This window comes from Sebastes fasciatus, chromosome 11, assembly GCF_043250625.1.
Source record: "Sebastes fasciatus isolate fSebFas1 chromosome 11, fSebFas1.pri, whole genome shotgun sequence".
Lineage (NCBI taxonomy): Eukaryota > Metazoa > Chordata > Actinopteri > Perciformes > Sebastidae > Sebastes > Sebastes fasciatus.
In genome coordinates, this window is record NC_133805.1 from 15,998,814 (window position 1) to 16,024,397 (window position 25,584).

At 41.1% G+C, this 25,584-nt stretch overlaps 2 protein-coding genes across 6 annotated transcripts; one reads left to right on the forward strand and one right to left on the reverse strand.

Annotated features, from left to right (window-relative positions):
• Positions 1–725: 725 nt before the first annotated feature.
• Positions 726–11,239, reverse strand: aknad1 (AKNA domain containing 1). The gene is made up of 22 exons (XM_074651082.1): positions 11,024–11,239; positions 9,793–10,000; positions 8,164–9,314; positions 7,964–8,038; positions 7,748–7,853; positions 7,093–7,241; positions 6,950–7,009; positions 6,724–6,857; positions 6,435–6,618; positions 4,648–4,826; positions 4,193–4,351; positions 3,809–3,950; positions 3,582–3,676; positions 3,260–3,465; positions 3,067–3,181; positions 2,784–2,966; positions 2,407–2,513; positions 2,162–2,305; positions 1,969–2,055; positions 1,533–1,647; positions 1,248–1,416; positions 726–1,153 (listed from the first exon to the last, which is right to left on the reverse strand). The coding sequence occupies exons 2-22, from the start codon at positions 9,980–9,982 to the stop codon at positions 956–958; spliced, it is 3,948 nt and encodes a 1,315-aa protein (XP_074507183.1). The 5' UTR covers positions 9,983–10,000; positions 11,024–11,239; the 3' UTR covers positions 726–955.
• Positions 11,240–12,886: 1,647 nt separating this feature from the next.
• Positions 12,887–25,535, forward strand: gpsm2 (G protein signaling modulator 2). 5 transcript variants are annotated; one of them, XM_074651086.1, is made up of 16 exons: positions 12,887–13,126; positions 15,537–15,575; positions 17,456–17,833; positions 20,020–20,241; positions 20,317–20,452; positions 20,568–20,707; positions 20,800–20,923; positions 21,382–21,497; positions 21,966–22,121; positions 22,203–22,311; positions 22,429–22,558; positions 22,646–22,722; positions 22,844–23,032; positions 23,164–23,323; positions 23,430–23,620; positions 23,751–25,535. In XM_074651086.1, the coding sequence occupies exons 3-16, from the start codon at positions 17,769–17,771 to the stop codon at positions 23,931–23,933; spliced, it is 1,998 nt and encodes a 665-aa protein (XP_074507187.1). In that variant the 5' UTR covers positions 12,887–13,126; positions 15,537–15,575; positions 17,456–17,768; the 3' UTR covers positions 23,934–25,535. The 5 variants fall into 5 exon arrangements, with proteins under 5 accessions (XP_074507187.1, XP_074507191.1, XP_074507189.1 ...); XM_074651090.1 differs by lacking the exon at positions 17,456–17,833 and having other exon boundaries at positions 12,888–13,126; positions 15,537–15,597; XM_074651088.1 differs by lacking the exon at positions 17,456–17,833 and having other exon boundaries at positions 12,888–13,126.
• The last annotated feature ends 49 nt before the right edge of the window (positions 25,536–25,584 follow it).

Here is a 25,584-nt window from a genome sequence, read left to right on the forward strand (position 1 = left end):
CACGAGTCACTGAAATGTTTAGCTCTAGACTTTGACCCTGTTGTGTCTCAGAAACTGACTGGTTTATGAGGCTAATCCTGTATCTGTTTTTAAATGTGAGAGATCAACTTGAAGAGTCTTTTGAACAATCAGAGGGAGCAGTTCAGGAATGTTGTTTGGACACATCTTCCTCCCTGATACCCCCCTTAGAAAAACAGTAAAACTCGATACCTCACAAACAAAAAATGAACACAGCCCGGCACCAGCAGGCTGTGATGGCGACAAAGACCTCTAACAGAAACTGAGAAAGGAGACACTGAGTCGCTAGCAGGGATGTACTGTATATTAGAGGCGTCAAATGAACATATTAGCTAAAAGGACAAAATTGATACTCATTCAAACTAAAGGCAGAGAGGGATTTTCCTGAAATGTAATATTACAAATCTGACTTACTTTTAATAAGATTTCACTTTATCTCCTCACCCTGCGGCTGCTTGTGTGCGCTGGATAGCTAATAGTCGGGGAGCAGGTGGACTAAAAAACAAAAGGGTTGGGTGACAAGTGTACTGACATTGTGAAAAGATAAAGATTATGTTTATTGCTTCATCTGCTGAGATTGTACTGTGACTGATGCTGCCCCCTAATGTTGTTCCTCAAAAATCTTGGGTCTTTTTTTTGTCTCGTAACATATTTTTTTTGGGTTACATTTTACACACCGGTGAGAACAAAATTGAGATGCTGGATGATTTATTTCAAAGAATTAAGTCGTTTAAAAGCATCAAATCAAAATGTAAAGACACTCAATATAAAGAAAATGCTGTCCATCAACAAAAATATACATTTGTATGTATGTATGTATAAATGTATAAATACACAACCATGTAAAAAAACAATAACTTAACACAAACAGGTCCTTATATAACTTATTACCAAACATAGATATATTCTAGATAGGCATCAGGTATCATAGTGGTGATTACAGTGTAAACTTATCTGTACTCTGCTTGTTATAATGGTGTTTCCTGCCCCCTAGTGGCTGCATGCTGTGGAGTTTCCCGTGGAGTTGAGCCTCAGCCAGGTCGGCTGACAGTCTCTTGGCCATTCGGTCGGTTGTCCTCTTCATGCTGCGGGCCACCTCAATAGCCTGGTCTAGAGTCCTGTTCATCTCGACCTCCTAGAAAACAATTAGCAAACTTAAAATAATTCACAGCAATGACAAATGTCTTGTATACAGGGAGGATCTTTAAATTAGAGATGAGACATCTCACCTTGCTCCCTCTGCGTCTGCCTGTCCTGCAGCCAGTCTTTGAGGGTGCTGATGCTGGGGACGGTGTCCGCTGGAAGTACACATTACTGGGCAGGAGCGCCGTGTCTGACTGGGTGGAGCGCTTCCTGTGATGGGACATGGACTGCAGCGGCGGCTCCCTCACTTTATAGCTGGATGTGAGGACAGATAGATATTCCACTTTAACAGAGCTAATATATAATTTAATAACTTTATGTGGGAAGCTGCTGATAAACATCTGTCTGCTTTCAGTAAGTGATGTGTTTACCTTGCAGGCAGGCTGCTGGAGGAGCCGTAGCTGACCTGGAGAAGGGGCTTCTGAAGAGACGGAGAGGAGAAAAGAGACCAGCTCTCCTTGGAGAAAAAACTGTCCATGACGGCTGCTGATGGCGGAAACACAAGAAGCACTACAGTATGTATACAGATAAAACACAATACTGCACATATTTACAGCCCTGGTTTTTGTTTTGAAGTAAAAAGAGGTACTTTTATGATAGTGGTGGTGATTCTGATGACAATGTATTGTATCTGCTCTGTTTGGACACAGTTACTCTTGTGCTTTTCTAGTATACTTTCAAACCAATTTGTCTATTATGGAAAAATAAAGTTGAAATCTGCCATATGTAAATTAGACAACAGACTTTGTGTCATCAATCACAAGGACACCAACATGTTGACACAAACATTATATGAAAAATGGTTACTTTGTGGTCTCTGCTTGGCATGGCTGTCAGTAGATTTCCCTCCTTTTAAAATGGAGCTGGTCAGACCAGAGGTTTTTCCCTCTGACCCTGAAGGAGCATAACACACAATATTGAATATCCCTGTGTAATTGATATACATAAAAGAAACAATTAGGGTATGCACTGAACTGTGAAAATCAGCTGTGGCTCTGACCTCTGTTGGATTGCAGCACCTCCTGAAGTTTATATTGAAACTCAGGTGCAGAGCGCACACCACCGCTGCCTCTCCTGCTCCCTACAGGTGAACTGTGGAACTGCAACATGATCTCTGAGCCAGCTGTGTCACCACTGTCTGTACCTGAAGACACACAGATACAGATGTAGAGACACACTTTGAGACATTTAGGGTTTTGCTGCAATTTGCTTATTGGTGTGTTGTTGTGGTGGAGGGAGGACTACCTTTGCTCTTGCTGGGGTCCATGTCTGAAGAGATCCAGTCGTCTATCTTCACCTGACTGGACCTGACATCGCTCACATTCTGTGTGCTACTTGATGGTTTCCACACACTAGAGGTTAGAATAAAAAAGATGGTAAGAACATGGCAGGACTATCCTGGACTTTCATCTGATATTCAGTATCTGTATATCTCATGGAAGCTTTTCATATGTGTGGTTGTCTAGTTGCTGTCCAATAATTAATAAAAGTACATATCAACCAAATGTAGGGCTGCAACTAACGATTATTTTCATTGTTGATTAATCTGTCGATTGCATACACCAAAACATGTCCATTATCCTTCTGTTCCTCCACTAATGCCTGCACTATCAGCTCCCCACCTGTTGCAGGCTGGTCTGTGGTGGGTCCGGGGTCTGGTTTTAGACCTGCGCTCCTGACGATCCTGCCCGTATTTGGATGTGAGATAGTCCATCTTCTGTGCTAGGTTAGGCAGCTGGACCAAGCCCTCCTCCAGGTCCTTCTTCAGCCGGGATACCTCTGACTGCAAAGCCACGATTGCCTCACTAAACACACACGAAAACACACACAAATTCAGATGTTCACTGTGTAAATAAGCAACAGCATAGAAGCATATACTGTACATAGACTTTAGAGTATACTGACCTATTACAAGAGCAGAAAGTCAGTGGGCTGCGTCTTTCTTCTGTTTCCATGGTGGAGCTGAGAACGGGCTCAGATACGTGGTGACGGAGCCGGGCAGGCAGGCTGCGTCCAGATCCTGTTTGGTAAGTGGTTTAGAAGCGTTCATCATTTCACTATTGACCAGATAAGATTAATTAAAAAGAGATTTGCTCACCCTGCAGCCTGACTGAAGGCTCCTTAGTGGTGCTCTCCACCCACCGCTGCACCGCCGCTGCTGCACCACAGGACTGTGTTTGGACAGACGGGTGGGGACTGGCCCACCGCTGGCTGGTGAGGGGGGCTGAGTGGATGGCTGTCTGCAGGTTGGAGCAGGAGCCTTCGCTGCCTGAGGTGCTTAAACCATCATTCTGGGACTGCACACTGTAGACGGAAGCATCAAACCTGAATTATTGTTAATTTATAAACACTTCAAACAGGATTTTATTGTTGTTATATATATATATATATATATATATATATACTGTATATATGTGTACCTTTCTGTGAGCAGATTCGGTTGAAACAGTCCAGAGGCTGATTGATTCAAGTAAGAGCTCCCAAATCCACTGTCTGTCTCTGGGCTCACAATTCTCTGCACGCCAGAAAACCCAACATTAGTTCAAATAAAGCACCCTATATATCCTCCAAACCGCTGTAACTTAAACAGCATCCCTGAAAATCATTACACTAAAATCATACAAACCGACTATTATCTGTGACTGACCTGTGATACAGATGAGGTGTTGAGAGGAGGCTCTGAGAGAACGTGGCTGTCTGAGTCTCTGGGAGCATCAGAGGAAGACGAGACCTCCACTACCAGACTCACACAGTCACCCAGATCACATTCACCCGCTGGGTTCAAGGCACTAACAACAAAGAGATATTTAGATATTTAGAGTCTGATGAGGGGAGTCAGGGAAGGGCGAGGGTTTGTTTTAAACAGTACATACAGTACGCAAAGGTAGCTCACTTACACTGTGACAGGATTACAAGACGGATTACTTGTATGAGTCGTACATTATTTAAGAGCAAACAAGTACAAAAGAAACCACAACAGAGATTAGCTCTTCTGTATGGTCAGGTAGACTTTTAAGATCACAACACTGACCTGTCGGGTGTCCACTGCCTCCATCTCGATGATGAGCTGCTTCCACTCAAGTATGCCAAGATGTTACTGTGATCTATCACCTTTGGCGAGACGGAGCTCCTCTCCTCGTCAGCCTCAGCTGTCTGGACTTCCAGTCCCTCCAGAGAGCCCAGTGAGCTCCTGAAACAAGGACAGAGAAGAAAACCCGCACACAGCGACTCAAACACTCAGTGGAATCCGACACCAACACTGCACCTGAAACACTATCTGACCACAGGAAGGCTGAGAACGTGCCTATTATTTTAGCACATGCAAGCACCACTCAAAACATAAATAGCAAGACACAATAGTGACAGTGAAACATGCACAACAGTGGTGTATTATATCCTAACTAGGATAACTACTTTAATTTTTCTATATATAATCAACACATGTACCTGTTTGACTAAATACTTTATACATATTTTAACAAGTACCTTGAATGGCGGTAGCTGTGTCCTGTATCTTTCAGTAAAGAGTCAGTTGTTATGAGTTCACTGCTTTGCTGTAATCTCTCATCTCCGTGGACCTCACTGGCCTCCACTTCCTCCTCTTTTTCTTCCTCTTTCCGTGCCTCCATCATACAACCCTCAGTGGAAAAACCTGCACTTGGCCCCTGAAACATGAGACCCAGTCAGATAATTTGCAGTTAGTGTAATCTTACACACACACTCAGCATTTCCTCCAGGAGAGAATTCATCACAAATGTAGGTTCAGGGTGTGGATGCTACAAATGACACTGAGCAGGCTGCACCCAGGCTGGAGAATTAACACAAGAAATATTGAATTTGACAGTGTCAAAATGTCATCATTCATCCATGGGGAACATAAATGTCTATGCCAAATTTCATGGTAATTCGTCTAATAGTTATCAAAGCATTTCTGTGTTCAACCTGCCTGCCTGGTGTGAGTTTAGAATGAGTGACGTGTGCTTGGTGTTTTTTTGTTTTGTCTCCCTCTCCCTCTTGTCCTCTCTCTCCTTCTCTCTACTTACCTGGTCTTACTCTGCAATAGACACTTCTGCGCAACAATCAAGCTAAGCTCCTCTTCACTTCATAAACCCTGCTCCAATGGCCAGTCTCCCCCGGATCGTTGCCATTCATGGTTTCAATATGCCACGCTTCCAGCTCCTGCTAGTGATCTTGTCACTTTGTTTGCTGTTTATCTGTTTGCTTGACTGTTGGCCTCAACTTTATCCAACTTTTGCATTAGTTTAAATCATATGATATAGTAATATATACATTTTATTGGAGCTACTCCACAGTGAGCTTATATCTTTCATATTTGATCTCAGTATAATCTTATATAGACTCTCAGTCAGTGCATTCTGTCCAGAAATGTGTCTGCCAGTTGTCTCTCTGTCTGTCAGAGTATAGGTGGAACATTCACAAGACTTGAAACTTGACTTCGACTTGCAAAAAATGACTTGTGAGCATCTCTGCTCATGAAAGCATACTTTAACTTATAGTACTTAGCCAATGATTTGTTTATTACATAAAGAGACTTGTTTCTTTTGCTATTTGACTTGATGATTTCTGATGAGATTAAAAAATGTATTGTTCTGGCATGCCTCTACAATGAACGGATAATCCAAAAACTTGATGAATTGAAGAAAATTCATATCAAAACATCCTTTTACAAACTCTCACACACTTTAATAGGCTACTCTATCAAAAAGTAAGCACAACTACAAACCAAGTATTGTTTTCTGTAGGCCTATAAGGCAAGAATACTTAATTATACTTTTCTTAAGTATATCTTGATCAACAGATTAAGTAAGTAGGCCTATAAGCCAAGTATACTTATACTTTTCTGTATACTTGTGAGTACAAGCGAAGTATACTTAGACTTTTAAGTTTAATTAAGTATACTTTTTCCTCTTATCTTAAGTTTAAAAGAAGTATACTAATAGCACACTTGAATAAACTTCATTCTGGTAAGGGACACCAACATCAGGATCGACTCACTCAGCTCGGTGGTGTGTACCAGAACACACACTGCTGCAGCATTATCGACCGTTACCACAAGTTTACCCTCCATGAAACTAGTGGCCTAAACCGTACATACATTCAGCTATTGTTGAGATATTTCACACAAAGACAAAAATGTCTGTGGACCGAGTGGTGGACTGACTTAACATGCCGTTCCTAGAGGCCCCGCTGCTAAAGTGGCAACAAATTGTTGAGTGTTGGTGAGGCCGTGGGTGTGTCTGTGAGTTTGTTACCTCATGCAGGGATGGTGGAGGTGAGGGTATGGTCATGCAGAGAGGACTGAGCTTCATCTCTTTCATGGTTGTGGGAGAGGAGGATGATTGGGGTGGAGAAATCTGCTCACACACATTTCTGTCTATCATCTCCTTTATGTCTTCAAGGTGCATCCCTATCCTGAATATGTCTCCCTCCACCAGCCTGCACACATTTTACCACATACACACACACACACGCATGAATGGATGGATGCATTAACATGACACTAACACATTCACACGGGTGCGACAGCGGGGGCTCTTTAACCTGTTTGGGTCGAAGGTGCCGGTGTTCCTGGACAGACCCATGTAGTTTTGCATCTCCAGAGCTCTGTGCTCGTCCTTCTTACTGATGTATTCTCTCTCCAGTTGGTCCTGAGCCTCCATAACGCTCCTCAGCATCTGACAACGGACACATTTTACATTTATGCACATGCAGAAGGAAATAAATTAATTCCATAAAGAAATACATATAGGAAGTAAACAATACTTACCATTTGCTGTTCTGCTGTGCTCACTGACATGTTGCTCACACTCAATTTGAATTCTTCCACCTGAATAGAAGGAGGTTAATAATTGGTTTTACATGTACATTAAATGTAGGTCTAGTAATATCCTGGCACATCTTCAAACTCACCTTCTGCATGAACTGGTTGATGATGTCTGTCAGCTCAGCGGTCATTCTCTCCCCATCACTGGGAACCTCCTCAGGCTGGCTGGAGGAAGTTGTGTTCACCTTCTTAATGCTGCTCTGGGGGGCTGTTTCACATTTCTCACCAAAGTTTTCTGAAAACAAAGCAAGACTGGAGTGATACATACTGAATGCAGGCTGTCAAATTATGAGCACTGATGCTGAGTCTCTGATGAACTTCCACATTTGCATCTCATCTATTGAATTGGTACAGATAAGGGGAATCAAAGGATTATTTTTTTACCTCATGATGAAGAAAGTAAGCTAATATTTTATACTTCCAGTATATACTTGCATAGAATTTGATAATTTGTGAACTATTAAACATTGCCCATGATGCGTACAGTTACTAGTGATTTAAAAATATGGCGTAGAAATCAAAAGTGAAATATTTCAGTGTGGTTAGGTTGTCCAGTTTACAGCTATTGTCTCCCAAGCGCCCCCAAAAGCAAACAATAATGTTTGTGTAACTAGAATAGTGTCATCTGACCCCATTTGTCTCTATGGAAACCGGCTGCACTTCACTGCGTGTAATTTGCAGGTAGCGAAGCAAAGCGTAGACCTGTCATAATATCAGATGTCAGATGACACAGAGACGTACCTGAAGGGGGAAGACGAGGAGCCACGGATCCAAGACGGCTTCCCTCAACTAAGTTTCCCTGATGATCGTCATCGCACTCTAAATAAAGCATCTGTTCTGGGGCGGGCTGAGAAAAGAGATCCATAAACGTGCAACTTGCATTGAAAATATGACTGAAATAATTGATTTCTCACTCGCCTTCATGATTTAGGTCTGTTAAAAAAATGTTTTACTTACATTGGTTCCTATTCTCATTTTATCAATGAGGTTCTCTGCCTCAGCGTATTTGGTTAGTAATTTATCATATTCAGCCTAAAGAAATATGGAATGAGACAAATGTTAGTCTTATATACTGTGCACAGCATTCATACTGTATTTGTTACTGTTTCGTGGAAGCAAAATGAACCACAAGCCCATAAACCCTGAATGTTTTCTACCTGCAGGTGATGCACCAGTGCTGGAGCACACTGTTCGTCTTTGAAGACATATGGCTTCTCTGGTGGTTGGACTGTATCCTCCATGACTCCTCTGATCAACTCTAACATCCCCGGAGAGGACTGAGCTCTGTGCATGGTGCCGGGGCTCTGAGGAACAGGTCTGACTGGTCCATTTGGAGTTTTGGGGATTTTCACCTTAGGGGCGACCTTGGAGAAGTCAGGGAGCGGATAGTGGACTTTGCCTTGGCCGTACTTCATCTCGCTGAAGGACCTGGTGCGCACAAGTGGGACTCTCTGAACCTGATCATCCTCTTCATAAGTATTTTCTTTCTTCTCTACATGTACGCCACTGGTATCCCCACTGCCCTGCTCTGAGTGTGTACTTGCAGAGCTGGATGTAATGCTGTCAGAAGCAGCATTATCAATTTCTCTTTCTGGTTCCTCCTCTAAACTTGGATTTTTTGATGCACTCTTGTCATCAGTCCCGTCAGAGCAGAAACTCTGATTGATCTCAGAGTTACAAGCTGAGTGGTTACCATTAATTGTTGTGCTGTTGTGTGTTGGACGCCAGCTAAAAACAGTGTCATCCACGCTCTCCAGTAGGGACACCTCTGGCAGTGTCTCGGCCTCGATCGGCCTACTTGTCCGCAGCAGCTCCTCCTGGGAGAAGTGTCGCAGCAACAACTGGTTAATGTCTAAAGGACAAGGGCGTGATGGGGCGACCTCACTGGGCTTGGAAGCATCAAAAAGATTGTCCCGTTTGGTGTTTGTTTCCTCTGGTTTCTCAGCATTTTGCTCAACAGAAACCAAGGGTTCAATAGTATCATCTGTATTACATTCATGCAAACCAGGAACATCAGGACTTCCATGGACCGTTTCTCTTCCATCAGAGCTCTCGGAGTAAGCTGTTTGGTTGAAGTAGGGGCTACCGAGGTCACAGTCGTAAGGCAGATCCTCCTGTTCCTCGTCACTAGTATCTTCCCCTGGGTCCTCGTGCTTTAAGGGCGGCTCATCTTGCATGGTGTTTGGTCTTTGGGCGGACACATGCAATATGCTGCTCTTGGTCTTGCTCCCTACCATCCTCTCATTCTGACTGCTGACAACACTGGACTCAGAGGAGGTGACATCCAAGGCCGACAGCTCCGCGCTCCCTGCAAATTAAAGAATACCAAAGACTTAAATACCAAATTAGAGGGTCATTGCATTGATTAATTTAAGCCTCAGTCTTTGCATTTACTTTTTTAAGACTGCCCACCATTAACAATGACACCTCCAACTTACTCTGTGACTCTGCCAACATACTGTTTGTCATTACATATCACCAAAAAGGGACTATAGCTCCAAAAATAGATTTCCATTATCACTGTTGTATAATATTAACAGCGTGCCACGAAGTCTTTTCCATTGTTTGAATTTAAATGCATGTCCTAGCCTACAATCACCACTAATGATCTGTTATAAATCTGTGAGAAAAAAACTGTAGCTTGTTCTTAAATGCAAACTTTGTTACCTACAGTATGTGCTATAACACCACATATAATTATTCATGTATAGTTCAGGACAGATAAAACAAGCCAGTTTAACATCCAACAAAAAACTTGATAGTTAAAAGGTGACTCCAGGACTCACCACTGAGATGGATGCTTGCCTCGGACGCAGCAGACTCTGTCTGGGACAGACGTAAGGCTAAAGAAGTCTCCAAATCACTGAGGTGAAGACTTTCATCCTCACTCAGGTCAACAAAGATGCTCTGCTGAATGCACCTCTCCCAAAGCAACGTGGGCTTGTCCTCATCTGATTCTTCTGCGTCTCCCTCCATGGACTCTTTTGTCTTCACCTGTGTCGAGACAGGGGGTAAGAAAGGAGGATGGAGCACCTGTTCATCTCTTAGCAACGCAACTTGTGAGCTGACAACATTGGATCAAAATGTGCCAAGATGTCAATTATTTAACAATCGATGCATTGTGTGGTCAGAGGTTTGCGTGACATAATTGGTGTTAGTGTGAATGATATTTATGGGTGAAAGTGTGTGTGTGAGAATCAGTGGTGGAAGAAGATAAAAAATATAAAAATATTCCATTACAGGTAAAAGTCTTGCATTTCAAATCTTAGACAAAAGAGTTGCCAGCATCTATCACACATGAAAGTACTCATTCTGCAGCATAATGCAAAATGGGTACTTTTAACATGGCCCCTGTCTGTGTTAGACTATATTATTATAAAAAGTATACCATTTAAGTATTATTATGCATTGTTAGCAGCATTTTAAAGCTGTAGCTGGTCCAGGGAGTTATCAATATTCTGTTGGGTAGTTTAGATTCAAGATTCAAGATTAAAGATGTTTATTGTCACGCCAGTTATTCAAGTACAATCGTGCGAAATGCTTTTTGCTGGGAAGCTCCATTAAAAATAATAAGTTATATGACAATAATAAAAGGAAATACTTTGTACAAGGCATATTAAGAGCATATACAGTATATACAGTATAAGATATATCTTATTTATTATTTATTTATTATCTTATTTACCTGTTTAATCTTTTATGACAAGTTATCAATATTCTGTTTGGTAATGCATCATATTTCATAAGATGACATGTTTTGCATGTAAAATAACAGTATTGTGTAGTATAATGTAGTGGGGTATAAGTATGAAGTAGTATCTCAACACTGTATTAAAGTAGCCTACTTGAGTAATGTACTTTCTACCACTTGTAAGTGTGGCATGCATTACAAGAAAGTAACATAGGCTACTACACTGCAGAGTCAGACTGTCAAAAAGCAATTTCACGTTTCAGTGCTGCTATTTCATACTAATATGTCAGTCTCGTATTGTGATGCTGTCTGTAGTGGTGACTTACTCGGGTTTTGAACTGGTCCTTCAGCAGTAGTTGAACCGATCCACAACCATCGCTCTCGCTCCTGACATCATCTTGCAACTAGCTGCAGCATTTCTGTCTCTTTCTGTCTTGACATATGGTTTCTGGGACAGCTTTAGTGTCTGTGGCATCATTAATAATGTACTGTAGTCCTGCACGGCAGCGCTGAACGTCTGGAGTCACTGCGTACAGGCGAAGTCTGGTTGCTAGGTAACGGTGGTAAACCTCCACCAAAAAGACCACTTAAAGGTCCCATATTATAAAAAAGTGAGTTTTCATGTTTTTTTATTATAAAGCAGGCTTAAGTCCTATATAAATACTGTGAAAGTATCGAAACGCTCAATCCACAGGGAAATACACACAGCCCGTGTTTAGAAACTCTGCATTTGAAACAAGCTGTCAGGATTTTTGCCCATTCGTGATGTCACAAATATACAATATTTATACGACAATTTTTTTTCGAAAAGTTATGACTTTATTCTCTTAATATAACGACTTTTTTTCTCGTAAAGTTATGACTTTAGTCTCGTAATAATACGACTTTTTTCTCGTAAAATTACGGCTCTATTCTTGTAATTTTACGACTTTCTTTCTCCTAAATTTAGGTCTTTATTCTCGTAATATTACGACTTTATTCTCGTAAAGTTATGACTTTATTCTCGTAAAGTTATGACTTTATTCTCGTAATATTACGACTTTTTTTCTCGTAAAGTTATAACTTTATTCTCGTAATAATACGACTTTTTTCTCGTAAAATTACGGCTTTATTCTTGTAATTTTATGACTTTATTCTCGTAAAGTTATGACTTTATTCTCGTAATATTACGACTTTTTTTCTCATAAAGTTATAACTTTATTCTCGTAATAATACAACTTTTTTCTCGTAAAATTATGGCTTTATTCTTGTAATTTAACAACTTTTTTTCTAGTAAATTTATGACTTTATTCTCGTAATTTTACGACTTTATTCTCGTAAAGTTATGACTTTATTCTCGTAAAGTTATGACTTTATTCTCGTAATATTACGATTTTTTTCTCGTAAAGTTATAACTTTATTCTCGTAATAATACGACTTTTTCTCGTAAAATTACGGCTTTATTCTTGTAATTTTACGACTTTCTTTCTCCTAAATTTAGGTCTTTATTCTCGTAATATTACGACTTTATTCTCGTAAAGTTATGACTTTATTCTCGTAAAGTTATGACTTTATTCTCGTAAAGTTATGACTTTATTCTCGTAATATTACGACTTTTTTTCTCGTAAAGTTATAACTTTATTCTCGTAATAATACAACTTTTTTCTCGTAAAATTATGGCTTTATTCTTGTAATTTAACAACTTTTTTTCTAGTAAATTTATGACTTTATTCTCGTAATTTTACGACTTTCTTTCTCCTAAATTTATGACTTTATTCTCGTAAATATTTTGACTTTATTCTCGAAATCTCAGATTATTTTTTTTTCCTTTAACTACTTATGTTCTTTGTATTTGCTTGTATCCATTTTTGTTTGCCCTTAGTTCCTAGTATTGTCTGTTTTTGTTGATATATATCAGAAATGAGGCATGATACACACCCCACAGAAGTCTGTATCACTGACATGCACATGCTTCCTAATAAAAATATTTGAAACACGATACACAAGTGGTCCTTTGTGTTTACTTTGCAAAAGGGTGTCGAAATGTCATATACATGATAAAGTCTGCATGTCTAGGACTGTACTGTCTGACAGCCAAGTAATGACCCTACGTCATCTCATTCTATTCAAATCTATTGGTCCAATGACCGCTGCTCGGGGGCGTGGCTTATCTTTGAATGTCGTCCTCTGATTGGCTGCTCAGCGAAAACACGGTGGTAGTACATCCACAGGGTTTTTCTTCTCTTTCACCAGAGAAGTTAAATCGAAGTTTTTACAACAGTTAAATGATAAATGTCAGTGAGGTAAGGCTGGATATAATAATATACAGCTTGTACATAAAGTACAGACGTCTGTTTGTTTTTTTAAACCGACCGTATGTTTGTTATTCTTGAGATAAAGTAAAAGAAGAGAAAGAAGAAGAAGTCATTGTTCGAGCTGGATCGCCTAACGTAAGTTTAGCTGCTAACATGCTAACATGCTAATCTGTAGCTGGCTGGATGTGATAGTGAAACGTTAACCAGAGAGAGAGAAGTGAATTCACTGCCTGAGGCTGTGTTCAACTTTCTGACAATAGTAACTTGTGTTAAGTGTTCACAATCCTCTCCTTCAAGCTAAAATGTGTCTGAATGGGGCTCATACTGACAGAGATGTGTCCAGTAACGTTAGAGATTAATCATCATAACAGTTACTTCAGTTAATCAGTAGTGTTAGAATAGAAAGCTTTATTGTCATTGTATTAAATACAACGAGATTCACAGTTTGCACTTCTAGTCAGTGCTTTAAAACAAATACTTGACAAGATTTTAAACGAAGCAGATAAAACACACACAGTTATAAAGCAAATAAAACAGGTAAAGTTGATGTAATAAATAAATATAAACAGAAGTGTTACACTAGAAATATAAAATATAAAATTAAATGTAATGTAAGAGGTAATTGCACTTGTAAAATAGGTAGGGTAGATGTAATAAATAAAATGTAAACAAAGGTAGTTGCACTTGAGGTGTATATTGCATCAAGGATATATTGCACAGACAAATGTATTTCACATTCAGTGTATTAATATTGCACAGATTCATTGTTTGTTCAGTGTCTGTATTTCCCAGGGAAAGAAACTGTTACTGTTTGTTTACGGTCATATGAAATATCAATAACAATCACAAACATATGCTGTAGTATTTGAAAGTTTACTATATGAATATAGTATTGTACATAATAATTGCTTAACTGTATTTGTCTTGCATGATTATGGCCATGTTCATACAGATCTGTCATTATACTTGCACTTGCATTATTTATGCCAGTTTAGTAATACACAGTTGTTGTTGTTTTTTTATAATATGTTTATTGGGTTTTCTTATTTTCACAAACACAATAGGAATTAGAATAAAAAACAAAACAACAACAAACAAACAAACACTGGTACAGCTCAGATCAAAAAATATATAGTATAATATAAAGTATATAGGAGGTCATAGGAAATAGTCCATAATGCAGGGAAGTCACAGGATATATGAGTTCATGTTCAAGAGACTCCTTGTGAGATAATGGAGGAGAGATCCGGTCCAATATAATTCAGATAGGGCTGCCAAATATTGTGGAACTGATCTACTTTGACATGTAGAATATTTGTAAGATATTCCAAAGGGACCATCTCAAATATGACTTTACGCCAGCGGGTTTCTTATCACTAATCCACTGTAGTAATATATTTGTTCTAGCAGCAAATGTAAGAATGTTATATAACCTTTTGTTGGCCGCAGTAGTTATATTTGTACTTGGGATTCCTAAAATCAAAGATTCATTTCTAAATCCTTATCAAATATCTTTTCCATTTCACATAATATTTCAGACCAGTACTTCTGTAATTTATAACACGACCAAAGGCAATGGGTTAAGGTACCTATTTCGGTTTTACATTTGAGACAGAGGAGAAATGTAGTAACACACAGTTATATACAGGCATACACACACTCACATCACCCAGACCTTTAATATGTGGCACATACTGTATACACTGTCAGTTTATGAGGTACGCTTAGCTAAAAGCTAATGCAACAACAGCCCTGTAAGAAATATTAAAATGTTTAGTTAGTTTTTGAAATAGAAAGTTGTTGAGTAAAATGTATAGTCATTGTGGAGGCTGTAGTTTTTGTTTTGTTTTTAACTTAGTTTTTATTGCAACTTCCACAACTTATGCAATCATCATCACATTCTTTCCAAAATTTCACAACTTCAAACAAGGAGGGGAGAAAGAAAACACAAAAAAACAAACAAGACTTCATCTTAAACGGAGAACACATACTTAAACAATCCAAAGAATTAAAATTAAAATAAAGTAAAATAAATACATTTAAATAAAAAATAAATGTGGTGAAGGGTCGGAGATCAGGACGGGGAAGTGTGTGGAAGGGTATGTGTTGTAAGGGTGTGTGTATGTGCTTAGAGAGATGACATGGGTCAGGAAGACCGAGATACAAGTATGATCCAGGATATATCAAAAATATTCAGATCACCGATCACTGTATTAGTATAATCATGGGAGGGCTCCACCTTTTGATAAATGTGTCTTTTTGGAGTCTTAGGGAATAGGTTAGAGGCTGTAGTTTGAGGTGAAATGTATTGCACTATACTGGGATATGTTTCTAATATTCAGCCTTCCCTTATTGAGTGTTATTTATTATGTATACCTGGTTTATGTACCCAATAAACTAGCAACTGAGTGTGTATATCATCTGGAGTACTAACTCTGTATCATAGTGTCCATAATCATGTAAGGCAAAACATTGAAATGTTCATACAAACTTAAGTATCCAAGTATATTTACATGTAAGTTATTCACAACACTTTTCCTTGCAGGCTTCCCAGATTTCCTGTTCCTGTGTGGAAGACACACAGGTCAGTATCCCCGTTACTTATAGTATGTAGTTGTTTCTTTCTTTTGTTTTGGTGCAGGCTTTTTGCTGGCTCATGGTGTAATAAGGGCTGAGTGGTGTTTCCATTTTTAGATTTTGCTCTCAGTGGCTGGCAGTAGTCATTTCAGTGCATCAATGGACTAAGCACAATGAAAATAGATCCCATCTGCTGTGTGTTTAAGATGAAATCATGTCCTGTTTGTGACTGAAGAGTCGGTGATTACCTGCCGTGAAGCTGTCATTCAAAAACAAACCTCTTTTTTTTTTCCTGTTATGTGTCTTAAGTCATGGATCACTTCTTCCTGTTACACACTTGTTCATGTTCACTGTAGGGCAGGTCTCTCTCAAACACACCCAGTTGGCATACAATAGTGGAAAAGGCTGCACCAACACTGGCACACACCAATTGGTGATTATAATAATGTGCAGGAACATGCACTGCACAGACTCCCAAAGCCCTGGGCTTTAGTTTGTGTTATAACTGTTCACATTCACGTACAGCAGCAGCAGGGAATAACAGGCTTGGCAAAGAAATGCTTTCACTTTCATACTTTTTTTGTTTGTTTGTGTACACAAACACAAACAAGCCCTACAGTATATATGTATTTTTAGCAGGCCCTGAACTAACTGTAAAACGCCTCCCTCAGTTCTAAGTTTAGTGTTGAATCTCTACTGTCACAGCACAATAAGAGACCTCAACAAGGCATGATTGAGTTGTTGCAATCTGTCAAAACAGATCTTGTTTTTTGCTTCTGTTTCGTTTGTCATCTGTTTTTTACGATTTGTGCTTTTCCTGCAGTATGAGCTCAGTGATGATCTAATACTAGGAACTGCTCAGCAAGCCTATTGTAGATCAAAGGTCCTAATCCAACATACTTTATGATGACTGGCCTCCTTTTTTATGTACGGTAGCTATAACTGGGTCTGGATTAATAAATACAAAACATATCTGACGATATTTTGACTTTTAAGTAATATTAGAGTAGGAAGAAGATAGTTTAGCAAACCATTGAGTGGCCTAAATGTAAAGTAGGGCTGAGCATATTTAGACTGGTGGTCATTTACAATGATCAATCTATAAAATACAATGCCATTCATGTGTTTTAACTGTCTCTGAAAGGTTTTCCAGTACACACACTGCTTGTTTGCCATGTCTTTGTTGTCTTTTAGCTGTATATTTAGCATAAAGAATTAACCCAGTTTGCAAATAACCAGTCTGCCCTATTTCCCAGTTTGTGTGTGTGGGGAGGGGAGGGGCTGATGGGTTAAATTTGGGGGACAACTGGGTGTGTCTAATATGACCTCATGGAGAAATGAGGTAATGGTTGGCTCTGGTCTATACTTGGTGCAGTCTATCTTATCCATGTAGCTTGCTTATCACTGTTCTTTCCTTTGGTGGGAGTAGCATTTGCACAGTAGGCTGTTTTGCTATTTTTTCCCAGAGCTTCAGTTTTAATTTAGTGACCTTTCTTTTGATTAATCATGCAACAGGTTGCTGGTTTCTCTTTCTCGTCAGCGATTACCTCTGATTTGCATTTCCCCACTCTGGAGATATGTGATATTATATGTCTGCTTGCATATGGTACATCCTGTGGCGTTCATCGCTTGCTCACCTTGTAGTAACTTTAGAGCAGCACACACGCACGTCTCCAAGCCCGGATGAATTGAGTCACCGTCTTAGACTGACAGCTTGCCTGCGTTGACCCCCATCCATCCAGTCATCCCCCCCCCCCCCCCCCCCCGCCCTGCTCTCTCACTTTTCTGCCTGCCCCGCTTGTGCACGCTGCTGTTTGGTTGGTGTTGCCATGGCACCGTGTGGCCAGAATGAGGCTTCACATACAGCATCTTGTGTTCTCTTCGCAGAGGGCCGCTGACCAGATTGAGGTGCAGTGACGCAAAACACACACAGTATACGAACGCAGCCGTGTGTGGACTGACGCTCAGGACTCTGCAGCTCTGTCTCACACTCACGGGGTTACCTTGTCCTGTGAACATTCAGCGGAGGGACGGTCGCAGACTTGACCACGTTTCATGACTTTTTGTTTGGTTTCCCCCCTCTTGCCCAACTCTCTTCTGACCAACGATTTTTCATTTCTTTTTTGTTGGCTCTTGTTTTTGAACACAACCATTTTTTTCGTGAACGAGACTGGGATTGTCCCTCATATTATGCACATCAATGGATTCCAGTGGCTCAGTGGTTAGCACAGGAACTGAGGAGCAGTCTTATCATGTCCGCTACAGGTAGGAATCTCTCCTCTCTCAACTAAGGTATGGTTGTAGAGTAGATTTCCTGGCTCTGTTTTTAACATTTTGTTTTCCCTGATTACTTTTAGAAGGGACTGTAAATGTAAATTATTGGTTGTTGGTTTAGAGAAGAAAACTCTTTATATTTATTTTAAGGCTTGTTACATAACATGTGTCGGTGTCAGGTACCAGTATTTATTTGGTATTACCTTGTTGAGGAAGTGATGGCATTATGTATAATATGAAATTATAGAGTGGGAGGACTGTTTCACAGTGCTTTATGAGTTTGTTGACTAAAGGCAGGCATCAGCCAGCTGTCCCTCCAAACATACCCAGGTAAAGAGCTCTGGCAGCAGGTGTGACCTGCTCCAGTTGGCTTCAATATTTAACAAGCACTGAAAAATTCATCACTGCCTGCTTTGTTTTTTCGCCACACGTGTGTCCAATTTATTTGGATAGAGTAGGCGTCTGCTCGGCGGGGGGGTTTATGTTTCTCCAATGAATACTACTTGTCAGGATGGTTATCGTTAACGACTTGATTCCATTAAACTTCACTACAGAGTCTGCTTGTACCCGACACGTCTAATAAATCTGTTAATCACTCACCAGCGATTTAATCTGTCGGGTGCGCACTCTACAGTCGTAATCTAATGTGACCAGGTCAGAAGAGAGAGCTTTAAAGACAAGCAGATTAGCTGAGAAAATGCTGATTGATCAGTTTCTTTGCTGCCATGCGTTGGAAGTTGATACTGTGACGACATCTTGAAGGTTTTCCAATGCGTGATGCTAAAACCTCTATGATGTCAGATGACCAGTGGTTCTGATGTCACAGGAAAGGAATGCTATTTTTTTTTTTTTTAACCTTTTTTTAAGACTTCAATCAGCAACAAACAGGATCTTGATCCCCTTCCTTTAGTACAGACTAAACTCTCTCCATGCTTCAGACAAAGAGAAGGAGCAGCAGCCTGGAAGTTTTTCTTGTGGAAACCTCAGTAGATGCCTCTCAGACGTTCTATGTGCTGCTGCTGTTGTAAGACACAGAGAGCGAGCAGGTAGGCTAGTATTTGCCACTGTATTTGCTGCAGTGCTGGAAAAGTATGTTGTTGTTGGTAGTAAACAAAACGTAGGCTTTTCTAGTTTTAAGGCTGCTGATTAAATGAGCTTTACGACTATTCAGAACACCATGTTTGCCTTTGTTCACCAATTATAGCCAAGCTGGATAAAGAAACAAGCTACTTTGTTTGGTGTTTTTTTTTGTCATTTTAATAGCAAAGTAATCTATTACTTCATGTGAGGAATCCACACTAGATTGTGTCTTTATGTTAGTGTTTCTGGGTCATCTTTTGAGAGCTTTTTCAGACAAACCATTGGGTGGATACACAAGGAAAGCTTGAGATAAACAAACTGAGTAGACTTTGTGTGAAGCCGATCTCTTCCCAACAATACAGTTTCCTGAAAAAACTAAAGTTGGCAGTCTAACACTTTTTGCTTTGCACACATGTGCTGCTCAAGCTAAAGATAATCCATGCGCAGATAAGCCACCGCCAGCCATTGTCTGTCACTCCTTTCATCTGGCTTTGAAACGCCAGAGCCTAACCTCATTTGTAACTCCACAAACTGGGTTGCCTCAGACAACCTAGTTCTAATTGCATGTTACAGATCATATCCTGCATTTTTATTGACAATTGATTGACTACCCAATGTGGATCTTTTAAGGCAACAACACAACATATTTAAACTATTTCAAATTCTAAAGCAAAGCTAATAAACAGGGGAATGGTGAACATTGGTATGCTTTTATATGTCTACCCACTCTTTGCTTTATTTGACTGTAAAAGGAACCCACTTCACTTTCTGAGGCATGTCAAAAGGATATGAGATCTAACAAACAGACCCCAGTTTGAGCCATTGTTCTCTGTCGGTGGAAGGAAGTGGCTAAAAGCACTCTTTCTAAGCAAAGGGTGAAAGCTTTTTTCCCTGGTTGTGAGTGGAGTCCGGTCAGTTGGGTGTAGAGTTCAGCCAGAGAAGATCTATTTTTTCCACAACTTCTTCATTATTGGGCTTTAAATCCTGTCTTGTGATTGTAGATACTTTGGTGCTGCTTATTAAGAAGCCAGTTCAAACAGCAGGCCAGATCCTCGTTAGACACCTGACGGACTGACTCTGCTTTCTTTCTGCTGAAGGATGGAGGTGTCCTGCCTGGAACTGGCGCTGGAGGGTGAGCGTCTCTGTAAGGTGGGCGACTACAGAGCAGGCGTCTCCTTCTTTGAAGCCGCCATCCAGGTTGGCACAGAGGACCTGCAGGTGCTCAGCGCCATCTACAGCCAGCTGGGCAACGCCTACTTCCACCTGCATGACTACGCTAAGGCCCTGGAGTTCCACCGGCATGACCTCACCTTGACCAGGTTGGACCTGCACAAGAACCCCGCTAACAGATCATTACTATATTTATTATTACTAACATAATGTGTGTTGCGTAGGACAATTGGTGACCTAAATGGAGAAGCCAAAGCCAGTGGAAACCTTGGCAACACATTAAAGGTGCTGGGGCGGTTTGACGAGGCCGTGGTTTGCTGTCAGAGGCACTTGGACATCGCCAGGGACACTAGTGACAAGGTGAGGCATCAGGATATTCAAGCCCATCATTGATAATTTACACAGTGTTTATGGAGGGGGGATTCAGAAGACATCAACCTTCAGCTCTGACATGTTTCTTTTGGATTTGTGTTAGATGGGTCAAGCGCGAGCTCTGTATAACTTTGGGAACGTGTACCACGCCAAAGGCAAAAGTATCTGTTGGAGCGGAGCCGAGCCTGGAGATTTCCCAGAGGAGGTCATGATGGCGCTGAGGAAGGCAGCTGAGTACTACGAGTAAGTGACTGTAAAGTAAGATGCTGGTGATATTTTAATGATACTATGCCTTTCTGCTATTATCCAATCATATTGCATTTGTGTATTTTCAGGGCAAACTTGGCGATAGTGAAGGAGCTTGGGGATCGCGCTGCTCAGGGTCGAACGTACGGAAACCTCGGCAACACGTACTACTTGTTGGGGAACTTTCGCAAAGCGGTAACTTCTCACGAACAGGTGAGGTGTAACCCTAAAAACTCTTCATTATAGTAAGGCATACGAGTCATAGTATAATATGTCATAACAAAGTCATAGTATAGTATATCACAAAAAAGTAATAAAAAAAGTCATAGTATAGTATGTCGTAAAAAATATATAAAAAAGTCATAGTATAGTATTTCATAAAGACATTTTAAAAGTCAATATAGTATGTCATAAAAAATATCATTAAAAAGTTATAGTATATTATGTTGGAAAAAAAATCATAAAGTCATAGAAGGCCTATTGTATCTCAGAAAAAAATCACAAGGCACAATAATCTTTTTTATGTAGATTATCTTATCAAAGCATATTAGCAAAGTTTACACACTCCATAGACAAGCTTTATAAACGTGACTCAGTTAAAACCTACTTCTGTAATTAGTTATTCTAACAGAAATGATAAAATATGTTTCCGTGTCTCTTTCTTTGAACAGCGATTGCTCATAGCTAAGGAGTTTGGTGACCGCTCGGCAGAGAGACGAGCATACTGCAACCTGGGGAACGCTTATATCTTTCTGGGGGATTTTGAAGTGGCAGCTGAGCATTACAAGTAAGCCACCGCCTCCACATTCACCTTTTAAAATCATTTTCTGTATAAACAAAGTATGATGGGGCATGCATACGTACATGTAGTATCTTATGTCACTGGCCGAATCAAAGAACCGTTGCAGTATACGGGACCGGGTAGTACATTTTTTCTTAAAGCAGCAGTGGGTAGAAATGGAGCAAACATGATTGATGAGGTTGAGCAATGCCGTACACCTCGGACAGAGCTACTGAAGAGGGAAACGGGACAACAGCAGAGGGAACACATGGAGCTGTAAAATGCGCCACAAAGCTTAAATAAAGCTTTAATTTTTCCCCCACGAGCATCTCCCTCCCTCACGACTGTAAAAACAATCTCAATATTATCTTTAAAAAAAGGGCATCTTCCTTTTGTGTATGCCACAATATGTTGTTCCCAGACTGTGGGACCTCTCCGCAGTGTTTTGAACCAGCTTGTGTGCGTGTTTGTCAGGAGGACGCTGCAGCTTGCGAGGCAGTTGAAGGACCGAGCTGTGGAGGCCCAGGCCTGCTACAGTCTGGGCAACACCTACACACTACTCCAGGATTATGAGAGAGCCATAGACTACCACCTCAAACACCTCATCATAGCCCAGGACCTCAATGACAGGTATACATTCACTATAGGAAGAACTCCCTACATTTTATCTATGCCCCTATACATGCATTTAAATGTGTTTTTTTGATGCAGGATTGGGGAGGGCCGTGCATGCTGGAGTCTTGGAAATGCGTACACTGCACTGGGGAACCACGACCAAGCCATGCACTTTGCTGAGAAACACCTGGAGATCTGCAAAGAGGTACATAACATTACAGTAAAACAGTAAAAACAATATTCTAAGTAGTTACAAAAACAGGTAAAGGAATCCTCCAGTAGTAATATTAACCTTCCTATATGTGTGCTTTTTTTTTTCTAGACTGGAGACAGGAGCGGCGAGCTGACGGCTCGTATGAACGTGTCTGATCTCCAGATGGTTCTGGGTCTCAGTTATAGCACTAATAGCTCTTCTATTTCAGAGAATAAGGAAATAGACTACAACCTGCATGGTAAGTTATAAAGCTATGTGTCTTCTTTTAACAGTGTAGTTCGTATACCTGGTGTTTATATTGTTGTAATTGTTGTATGTGTCTTAGGAGCGAGGCCCAGGATGAGCAGACGACACAGCATGGAGAACCTGGAGCTGATGAAACTCACTCCGGACAAGATGAATGTAAGCTCTTTTCCTCTTGACCACAGATCATTTTGGATGCTTTATCTTCTCCAAGTTTATCATCTTTACCCTCACTTACGTCCACATTGTGGTAACTGATCCATTCCTGTGTGTGTTGAAGGGTCAGAAGTGGAACAGTGACATCCTGACCAAACAGTCCAAACCCTCCATGGCTAAGAGCTCCTCCAAGCTGTTCTTTGTCAACCGTCTCCGTGGGAAGAAGTACAAGACTGGGGGCTCCAGTAAGGTCCTCCAAGACACCAGCAACACCCTGGACACCAGCCAGACGGTTGCACAGGGACCACAGAAGGTACACACAGTACAGGATGCATTGAGACGATAACCACACGTGTAGACCTCATTTAGTATCCTACAGCTATCACCAAACAAGGCCTGTTCTGTGTAGCTGTTTTTCACGTTCACGTTTTTGTACTTTTTTAGCGACTCAGTCCCGACATGCTGGGAGACGAGGGCTTCTTTGACCTGCTGAGCCGTTTCCAGAGCAACCGTATGGATGACCAACGCTGTTCAATACAGGATAAGGGCAGCAGGGTATCATTAAACAGCGGTCCAGAGTCGCCTCCCAGATCTATCAGGAAATGTGAGTCCAAAGCTTTCACACTCAAAAGCCATCCAGTATATCTTCCTTTTCATACTGAAATAAAACGTCTCTGCTGGCACTTCATTGATTCTCTCAAACTCTGCAGCTGTATCAGAGGCTGCCAACGTCTCTGGTGCACACGGCCGGCGGTTAGAGGAGTCGTCAGCAGCAGGGGGAAGCCTGCCCGGCCTCAGGCTCAATCAAAACAGCAACCAGGCCGTGCTCAGCCACCTGATGGCCAACGCTGACAACGCCGAGCCTGACGACGACTTCTTCGATATGCTCGTCAAGTGCCAGGTACCTGACGTGACCAAATATACAGAGCTACTGTTTCCTGCACAATGATAAAGCATATGGTGCATGTAATCCACTATAAGTTATAATGTGCTCAAACTGACGCTCTCTTCCTTCCTCTTAACTCCACCAGGGGTCCCGTTTGGACGACCAGCGCTGCGCCCCTCCCCCTCCTCCGGTCCGAGGGCCGACTGTACCAGACGAGGACTTCTTCAGCCTCATCATGCGCTCTCAGGCCAAACGAATGGACGAGCAACGCGTCACCCTGCCTTCTGCAGCCAACGCTACAGCCAGGCCCGGCACCAGCTCCAACTGAACTAAGCACTAAAAGGGACAGCCAGGTTTTTATTTCATCTCATGAAGGTGTGAACAGCGTTGTGACCATAGAAATAGAACAGGAGTAGAACGGACAGTGAACTGTTTGCCTTGGTGGCGATTATTGTTCGTTGTTATGGTGACAGCACATGTCAGTGGGGCCGTAAAGTGTCTAGCTTCGCCACTAAGGCCAATTCGTACTTTCTTTCTTACAGTACTTGCTTGTAAAAGGGACAGCCAGCATGGCAGGACCCCACACACACACACACACACACACACACACACACACACACACACACACACACACACACACACACACACACACACGAAGCCGACGCTGTTGTTTTAAACGTCACACTACAATGAGTGAATGTTTCCACATGGACGTTTTTGAATGCAAGGGATCACCGCGCTTCCCGGCATTGGACGCTTGATGGTCTGCCACTAGGCACTGGGCAAATGAACTCTTCCACTCGTGGGCTGCTGCTCTCAGCTTTCAAACCGGAACAAACATGGCAGCTCATTTGGAACCTTTGTCTCGTATATTTCGAAAATAGTTTCTGAAAACATTTTAGGCGAGAAATAAGCCATGTTGCTGAATCTGTCTTCATTTTTAAATCGTTTGTTTCACATTTTTTCGGGAGTTTCCAGAGGTGGCGAGTCGCGCTGGACGGCCATGATTTGTATGAAGTAGCCTAGACCTCGACTTTATGCAAATGAGGAGAGAGCAATGTGATGGTTCATCTCACACAACGCTACGCCACCAGAATGCATAGCACGGCTGCTTACATAGAGGGAAGCATGGAAAGGACGGATCCTCTGGACACATCCTAGGAGTCCGCGACTTATTGCAAGTCAGTTTATACGGACGTTAGGTTAGCCCGCTACAACAGTTTGCAATGGCAAGCGTACACCGGCCGCCGCTCTGACCATCCTACTCCGTTGATTTGAATGATAATGTCCGTTCTACTCCTATTCTCTATTCTGTTTCTATGGTTGTGACAGACCAGTGGGGTGGTCACTCACAAGAAAGCCTTGTGTATCTTTACATGCGTCCTTCTGGACAAAACAAAGCACTGTCAGCATTATATGTAGTATACAGTCATAGATGTAAATACGTATGTATCTGTGTGTACAGTACGGACAGATCTCAAATTAACGTGGACTTGTTTCGCACAACTTGCACAACACTCAACAAACTCTCAGTAGTATCAGGGACTAAAGTGTTGTTTTTTTATCCTCCTGTATTCATTTCATTTCACCCGAAGTGTATTTTTCAATACACAACTGCAGCTATGACTGTATTTATTGTACTTTTTATGATTGTTCAGATTTTTCCGTCCCACCACTATGAAATAACGTGGTGTCTGAGTCAGTGTGAACACAGAGGTACAGCACTCTTTCCATGTATTTTGTTTATATGTGAGGTTTTTTTGAAGGGGGAGGGTGGGGGAGGGGTTGAGAGGTATCAAGGTTAGGCTAAGGAAATAGTATTTTAAACTAACTATTTGATAAAAGAATGAATTTAACCCGTGTACAGCCCTTATGCTCGTTTGTACTAAATGTTTCAATGACGTCCGAGGAATAAAGCCTCATCCATGTAGGCATCTCGTTTTGACTTTTTAAAAAATGCTCAATGTGAACTGCTCATT